Source organism: Chrysemys picta, unplaced genomic scaffold, assembly GCF_011386835.1.
Source record: "Chrysemys picta bellii isolate R12L10 unplaced genomic scaffold, ASM1138683v2 scaf2405, whole genome shotgun sequence".
Taxonomy (NCBI): Eukaryota; Metazoa; Chordata; order Testudines; family Emydidae; genus Chrysemys; species Chrysemys picta.
Window position 1 is genome coordinate 1 of NW_027055108.1, and position 8,908 is coordinate 8,908.

At 42.2% G+C, this 8,908-nt stretch overlaps 1 protein-coding gene across 1 annotated transcript; it reads left to right on the top strand.

Annotated features, from left to right (window-relative positions):
* Positions 1-462: 462 nt before the first annotated feature.
* On the top strand, positions 463-8,902 carry LOC135980256 (centromere protein F-like). Its single transcript, XM_065580294.1, has 3 exons — positions 463-605; positions 2,962-3,084; positions 7,855-8,902. The coding sequence occupies exons 1-3, from the start codon at positions 537-539 to the stop codon at positions 7,996-7,998; spliced, it is 336 nt and encodes a 111-aa protein (XP_065436366.1). The 5' UTR covers positions 463-536; the 3' UTR covers positions 7,999-8,902.
* Positions 8,903-8,908: the final 6 nt, after the last annotated feature.

Genomic DNA, 8,908 nt, shown 5'->3' on the forward strand with positions numbered 1-8,908 from the left:
CTCACAAAAAACATTTTTACAGCAGTAAGTTAAACATGTAATCATAGCAAAGAAGGGAATTTTTTCCCCCAAAGGATCATGATTATTGGGGATTAGTCTGGTTGCTTAGTTGTAATGCTCAATGTTGTTATGGAGATCTACTTTTGAATTGATATATAAGCTTCATTCCATTATTTGCTAGTATTTTTTTGATCCACCTGTGTTGGTGTAACAGATTCAGTAGGCTACTCTGATTGGCCAAACTGAGTCATGGCCATTAGTGGCCATAACCGAATTTAGGCTTTACTTAAAAATGGTTTTTAAACTCTTTTTGCTTCTGTAAGAGAGGGCTTTAGTGTAATTAGTAACTATTTACAGAGACTATTTACTGTCCCTCCCCCATGTTTTCCAGTGTTAATAGTTATAGTAACTTGACTAGAAACTTGTAACAGGACTGTGTTTCTCCCTCCGCCCTCCCCCTCCCCCATCTTCTACATTTCTAGGAAGTATTACGTCAGCTCCGTGCCTTACAGACAGTGGCTCAGCAGTGCAAGGAGATGAAACTCAACCAGGACTTGCAGCAAGCCAAGAACGATTACAATGGTCTACGGGCAGAACTTGACAACGTAGGATTTTTAATATCTGAACTATTCAAATGGAAGTGGTGATGCTGAGTTTTTATTTCATGTAAAATTTTAACTGTCCTCTTTTTTGTGTTTAAAGATCTATACATGACTAATATTTAAGTGCAACTAAATACATCCCAGGTGAGAGCAAGCTGCGCTATGTTCCTGTCACAGGGTGAGCTGGTCCATTCAAAGACTGGGGCACAGCTGCACTTTTTCTCAGGTTTAGCCCATCTCCCTTTATGATGGGAATGAATACAAGGGTCATGTGACAGAAGCATGCGTCTAAACCAGGCCTGCTGGTTTAGATGCATGGCAGCCTGTAGTCATTCAAGAGAGAGACCCCCTCACCACGCGCCAAAAGTTCAGAGAGACTCTCTCTCCTTAGTTCCCAGGCAGAGAGCCTGTGAAGAGGACAGGTGACAATTTTCCAGAACTCTAAGGCAGAAGACTTTGGGGGGAAGAGATTTACAAGGAACTGGAAACTGTGCAGGGATAAGCCTCCATTGATGGACCTGCAGGATGCAGAAATCCCAGCTAAGAGAGGGGCTGGACTGCAGGGATGGGCATGTTCTGATAAAAACCTGGAAAAACTTGAGGCATTATAAACGGAAAGGAATAATTGAGGCTGGTAAGGGTATATTTGAGTGTTGTGTTATGATAATAAACCAAACTGGAAGAGAGCACTACTGTAAAATCGCCACATGTGATAGCTGGTTTGATGCAAGATTGAAGGTAAACTGAGGTAGCAGATGGGCCCAAAGGCAGTTTGGGGGTAATGCCCTGGAACCCTTCCCTTTAGACTTGTTCGGATTTGAGCACTGCTTCTTTTCTACCCACACTCTCTAATAGAAAACTGCTTTTTTATTTTTGATACACATGGTCTACACTGACTTAATACAGAGGTTCTAAATTTGTCCACGATAGCTGTCCGGCATAGCTATGTGTCATCCTAGCTGTGTGAGCACATTAATCAAACATTTTCTACAGAGGAGAAAATATTAACCACTACACATACTCTTCTTTCCATGTTTACTCTTGAAACACTCGCTTCATACTGAAACTTGGACGTCTAAAGGTTTTTATCCAGAAAAGCGTACTCCTTTCTAGAATGGAACTAAATTATTTCATTCTCATTTTTTTCTCTCTTGATGTTGGTAATAAATTTACTTCCTTTTTAATTTGGAGTACTATAGAGCTCTTATGACAGATATAAAACAGATTTAAAAGGTTGAAAACCAGGTAGAATTTGGTGGTGTCACAGTTATGGTCTCGTTAACTTCCTGGTTTAGATAGCGATATAAAGTCAGGTGATAAATTTAAGATTGAGCATAGCACTACACTAATTTCCCTTATCCCCAAAGAATGTGGTTCTGGAGACAGAGGTGCAAGCTGAATGTCTTTGTTGGTCCATAAATACAGGGAATTAAGGTGTACAAATACTGGTTTTTAAGAACATGTAACCTATTCCTTGAATATATAGTAAGTGGGAAAGGTAGAGTAATTTGTCAATCTCTTGATATTTGTGTGAGAGAAATAAAGCATCTGACTTGCTGTACCCAAACAAAAAGTGAGAACTGTGTTTTTCTCCGACATTTGGATTGTACAGAACTGAGTCTAGTTTGGTATTGATCCTTTCTGTTTGTTGGCTGTTCAATGGCATATTTGGTGATAGCTGATCATCAGTCCAACACCTAAACGTTACCTCTCAAATGAGCAGTTGAGGACTGAGTGGGAATGGGGAAGCATCTTCTAAACCTAATAGGTGCTTGCTTTGACAAAATATGTTACGTTAAAAAAAATTGAGAGCAAGTGTTAAATCTGCTGCCCTTATGATTGAACTTAAAAGAAAGCTCTGGTTAGGATTCCCAATGATTAACAGACTGTACTATAAATATTGCTTAAATTATGAATATATTTATACATTACAACTATATACTTGAAAATGTGCCTGAAAATATTTTTCATATCCTTGCCCAGTCTTGAGTTAAAGATTTGTGTTACCTTAACATGTATTGGTTTTGGTATGATACAGAATCTAGAACCCGGGACTGGACAGTGAAAGGAGGATGGATTTTTCAGATATCTGGCCTATTTTTAATTGTACTTTTTTAAAGCCATCATGCCGAGTTTCAAGGATTAGGGCCAAATTCTGCTCTTAGTTATACAACGCAGAAGTCAACAGTTACTCCAAAGTTCTCTTTCTGTAAGAGGAAGCAGAACATAGCTTATTCTTTTTGCTTTGTTTTATAACGTATCTTTGGAGCTCATCATTTCAAGGGACATCAGGAATTTTTAATTTTTTTAAATAGATTAAATATGACTACAAATAAAATGTGATGTGTTTTCCTCATAGGCAATAGCAGTGAAACATCATTTTGAAAACAACTCCAATGAGCTTACAGAGAGGCTGTGCAGAGCAGAAGAGGCTTTACTGGCAAGCCAGTCAAAGCAAAATGAGTTGAGGAGAAACTTTGAGGTAAAGAAATCAGAGGGGCAACTGGAATAATTAACAATTTAAACTGGAAATCAGTAAGAACTGGTGCCATTTAGGCCTTACTGACTCACAGGGGAACTCTGCAAGCTGTGTGTTGGAGAATAGTGTATTTCCATCAGAAGTTGTGTTTCGATACTGTCTTAATCTGGCTGTCCTTTTTTGGACCATCTTAAGACTGTGACAATGTTCCTCCTCTGCCTTGGTGAGCCCTGCACTTATTGGCGGATTTGCTCACCTCAGAGATTCACGGCAGCCCTCAGTTTGGACACTTTTGTGGCTCAAACCTGCCATTCATTCAGCTAACCTCATCACTGGCCAGCATGGGGAAAAGGAAGGAGAACAATCCCCGTAGTCTCTCCTGACCCACCTTGGGTCATGGGGACAGGCCAGGGACCTTCCCCTCTGGTGGGACTCACAGTCCAAGTCAACTCCTCTTAGGGTGACCAGATGTCCCGATTTTATAGGGACAGTCCCGATTTTTGGGTCTTTTTCTTATATAGGCTCCTATTACCCCCCACCCCCTGTCCCGATTTTTGACACTTGCTGTCTGGTCACCCTGACTCCTCTTATATCCAATAGGGGGAAGGGAGAGGGGGGAACCTGGGCCTGCCCTCTACTCTGGGTTTCAGCCCAGGGCCCTGTGAATCGCAGCTGTCTACAGAGTTTCATGTAACACCTGTGTGACAGCTACAACTCCCTGCGCTACTTCCCCATAGCCTCCTCCCAACACCTTCTTTATCCTCACTACAGGACTTTCCTCCTGATGCCAGATAGCGTTTGTACTCCTCGGTCTTCCAGCAGCACGCCCTCTCACTCTCAGCTCCTTGCGCACCCTTCACTGACTGAAGTGAGGTCCTTTTTAAACCAGGTGCCCTGATTAGCCTGCCTATCTTAATTGATTCTAGCAGCTTCTTAATTGGCTCCAGGTGTCCTAATTAGCCTGCCTGCCTTAATTGGTTTCAGAAAATTCCTGATTTTTCTGAAACTGCCCCGTTATCTTACCCAGGGAAAAGGGACCTGCTTAATCTGGGGCTAATATATCTGCCTTCTCTCACTCTCCTGTAGCGGGACCCTGCCCTGTGGACCCAACCAGCCTCCCCGCCCTTTCACCGTAAGCCGGCTATACGACTTGAAGCTGGTTCGTTTCCAGACTGCGCCAAGGAAACATCTATACACGCTCGTGCTCCACACCCTGCACTTCCTCACTCTCGCGTCACACCCCGACACAAAGTGGCGGGACCTCCTGCCACTTCTAGAGGGTGAGGAGCCCCGGTGGGCCAGCCTATACTCCACCCTGTTCCCAAGGCCTGCCGGGGATGTCAGTTGGCAGCTCCTTCATGGGGCCGTGAGCACGGGCATGTACTTGGCGCAGTTCACCCCCGTCCCGGGACACCTGCCTCTTCTGCGGCGTGAGGGAGACCCTGGCGCACGTTTACCTGGAGTACGCCAGGTTGCAGCCCCTATTCCGGGTCCTCACAGATATCCTGTTGCGTTTCTGGCTGCACTTTTCCCCTCACCTCCTTATTTATGCACTCTCTATCCGTGGCCCCACAAAGTCATGGGACCTCCTGGTCAACCTCCTCTTGGTCCTGGCTAAAATGGTCATGTATAAAACCAGGGAGAGGAGGTTGGCGGATGGAGTCTCCTGTGACTGTGGGGCCTCTTTCTGATCCTCCGTCCATTCATGCATCTGGGCAGAGTTCCTCTGGGCGGCGTCCACTGACTCCCTTGACGCCTTCGAGGAGCAGTGGGCGCTGTCTGGGGTTCTCTTCTCAGTGTCCCATTCAGGTTCCCTTCGGACCCTTTGACCGCACTCCTGTCCCTGTTATTTCATTAGTTGTCCCCCAAAATCACTTGGTTTCCAGGTCTTGTGGATCCCCCGCTAAGGCTGGGGGGATCTTTTAGCACTTCCTGGATCCCAATAGGATCACTCTCCTGTAGCCCTCTGGCCCGACCCTGTCACAAGACCTATAGAAGTGATACAAAATAAGGCCCTGATCTTGCAGTTTTTGCAATTGATTCCATGTGGACTGACCCCAGGCACAAAATTGGTTGTATGGTCAGGGTTTCAAAAAATTATTTTGCACTAGCTATACTACAGATAGGGTTACAGTTCATATGGAATTATTTGTCTAATCTAATTATGTCGTATGGTTCAAAAGACTCTTTGTTTAGTCCTAAAAATAAAATATATTAAATATCGGGTTGAGTTCATTTGGAAATTCTAGAATCATTAGCTGCTTCCTAAGTATAAGTGTGTTTGGCCTAATTCCAAGATTTCGTGGAGGAATGGGTACTTTTTTGGTCACACAATCAATTTAAAGCAAGAGAAAATCCCCAAAATGATTTGTACATTTTTACTTTTTCAAGCACTAGCATTATCATCAAAATTCTAACTATGAAGCCAGATCCTGACCTGGAATATATCAGCATAGCTCCATTGAAATCAATAAAGTTATTCCAATTTACACGAAAAGGATTTGGCTGTAAATTTTGATTTAAAAAAAAACCTTGATTGTAGATTAAAAGATTTTCCTTTTAATTTGGAATTAGAAGGAAAATGAAAGGGAAGAGAAGTCAGAATAGTCATAGAAGCAACAGCCGAGATTTTTTTTTTTAAGTTCTTATATTGTGCCAATTGCTGGTGTATCTGAATGCTTTCCAGAGTTAAGAATAATTAAGGTGACTAGCATCTGTTATTTGAGGTTTCTATTTCTCCCATATCCCCCAGAGCAGTGGTTTTCAACCGCTGGTCCACAGACCCCTGGGAGTTTGCAGACTGTCTAAGAGGTCCTCGAAAGGTTGTCCTTACAACGGAACAGTGGTTTTCAACCCGTGGTCTGTGGGGATCCACAGACTATGTCTAAGATTTCCAAAGAGGTCTGCGCCTCCATTTGAAATTTTCTAGGGTCCGCAAATGGAAAAGAGGTTGAAAGCCATTGTCCCAGAAGGTAAAGGGTGTGTGTGTGGGGTGGGGTGGGGTGAGGGGAGTGTAAATATGAAAAATGGTGATGTTAGTTGTCATTCTAAGTTTTTGCAGGAGTGAATTTCATAGTATTGGGCCAGCTCCTGAAAAAGCCCTGTCTCCTGCATATGCTAGTTTTACTTCTGATGTGTAGACAGTTGTTCCTGAGGAACACAGCTACTGAAGTCTGAGAGAGTAAGATGGAATTTTGGGCCCATGTTCTTTATAACTTCAAAAATAAAGACAGATTTGATTGAGTGTTCTGTTGGGGAATCAGCGGAGTGAGTGAAACATAGGACTGATGTACTCAAGTGAACCTGTATTACTGAGGAGGTGTGCTGCTGTGTTCTGTAACTGTTGCAGATTTTTCAGGGCAGATGCATTCGAGTCTAAATACATTGGATTTCGATTATTCAAGCAAGAGTTAATGATGGCCTATGTGACTGAGGCCAAATTATAATTGCAAATGATGGGATGGGATGTACATGAAGGTGGCAGAATGCATGTCTTGTAAATGGTTTTGTGAAAGTCCAGCATCAGAGCATGGGATTTTTTTGCAGCTATGTTAGGTTGTTGGTTCCAGATTTTTGTTGAATGCTTCTTAATCAGAGCCACTTGTGCTGAGTCACAGCAAGAGGGGCGGGCCTTTCAGCCATTTAAACCCCTTGAATTTCATTGGTATTTTGAACACAGGAAGCTCAGAATTCCTGCAGCTTTGAGACATTTGTCAGACATCAGCATTGTCTAAAAATTTTGTCTCTTGACAACTGTGTATTTTAGAATGATTGATGATAGAGTGTGTGTGTGTGTGTGTGTGTGTGTGTGTGTTTCTCGATATAACAGTTGGATATTTTGGACTAGGAGGTTGTGAAACAAAAGGAAAATAACTAGAAGCAGCAACGGTTTTATTCATGTTCTTTGGGTGACTTGTTTAAATAGCTGAAAATACAGACCTGCTGTGCCAGCAAGGATTTAGGTTGTTTTCCATCCAGACCCTCCCTTTTCTTGAATTTGGCTTCTGTGCACTGGTGCCCATCTGCTAGTAGTAAGTAGATGAATAAATGATGGCTTGCTTCCAAGAGAGTCCCACCAGAGCCATGCCATCTGTTACCCAGCAATGCAGGAGTTTGGGTAGAAGGAGTTAGTTTCTTAGAAATCACTTTTATTTTAAGTTCCCAGGTAGGACATAGTTGTACGGGGTATTCTAACTTTTCTTAACTTATTGGGAAAAAAGATGCTTAGAAAATTTTCTTTCCCGAACCCCCAGGTATTATTGAGTAATAATACTTTGCATCTAATGCTATCTTGCTAACAAGAGCAACTTCATATATTTGAATCATCCACACAGAGATGGGTGGTCTGAGAACAGGAGCTGGAACTGGAAACGTCTCCTGTGTTCTGATACTGGCAGTGAAATTGACTCCCCTCTGTGGCTTTGGGCAAGTCACTTAACTTCACTGACTCCGTTTTTGTGGGCTAGATTCTATCCTGTGTCAAGATCTGCTATGGGCAGGCAACAGAGAACTGGTTGCAGCTCCCTGGTTCCATATCCTGAGCCAGCTAAGTACTGCTGTGATCTGTGCCAGCTGGGAGATGTCCCAAAAGGATTGTCTGCCCTCTGAGGATTGCCAAGAGTGCAGTTTGTGTTCCTAACCACTGTAAGTGCTTAGAAACCAAGGCCCAACTTTCCAGAGTCTTCATGGGACTCAGAGGGGTAGTATGCCACATCACACTACTCTCAGTTTATTGACTTAATCGACTGTTTTGTAACTAATGTTTTGTTGTAGGAAATGAAGAAGGAAAAAAACCTTCTTTGCTGCCAGTCTGATGAAAAAACACAAAAAATCCATCAGCTGGAAGAAGCACTTAAAATAGCCCAACACCTTCTAACAGAGACCCGGAAGAATGCTGAAGAGATGAAAAGTGAGTGACACATTTCTACCCATTTAAATCCCGTTACAAACTATTACTTCAGTGTGGGAGATCTGTAAACTTCATTATAAATGGTGATTTGAAGCGTCCCCAAGAAATAATAAGTTCCCACTGTGTGATATAGTTAAATTAACTTTCAGCTAATACACGCAATTCTCTTTCCAAACTGAGATGGAACTTCTTTATACAAATATACTAACTCATAAAATTATATGGTTTTAAAGTGATTTAAAATGAGGAATAAATATGTCCCAAACAAAACTATATGGTCAGCAAATTAAATACTACAATGTGCTCCTGTGTTTTAAAATCCCAAGCAAACAAATATACCTCAAACTATTATCCTTTAGCTTGTATATGGACTCCATCAAGCTAAAACGTGATGAAATGTTACCCGCCGAGCCCTAATTTGACTTTTCCCTACATTTGTCTATCTGGTTGGGAAAATGCATTTTGCAGACTGAGGTTTAAGAGAACAGGTAATTCTGCTAACTAGCCATTGTAAAGAAGGAGACTGCTCCCACTTATCGCTGTAGAAGTCTAACCTCACTTAATGAGATTTCAAAATTAAATTTATGGACCTAGTCCTGCTCCTATTTTAATCAGTATTTCTGCACTCTCCAATCCATGAGGCCATCCAAATAACTGCTTTGCGTTTTGATCTTATTCTTGGCAAGTGGCAGCACTTTCGGCTAGCTAAGAAAATGTAATGCCTTCTAAGCCCATTTTCTTGCTTTCGCTATCTTTTATCTGTGGTTCTTAAGGTGTCAAATGGGAGCATTCTCTCAGTTTTCTGGAGGGAATAATTATGAACAAAAAAATAAGTCAGAAGATGTTTGTGCTGTAGCTCTTCACTGCAGCCAACAATAACTTGTCCTAATTGAAACATAACTGAATGTTGGTGCCCAG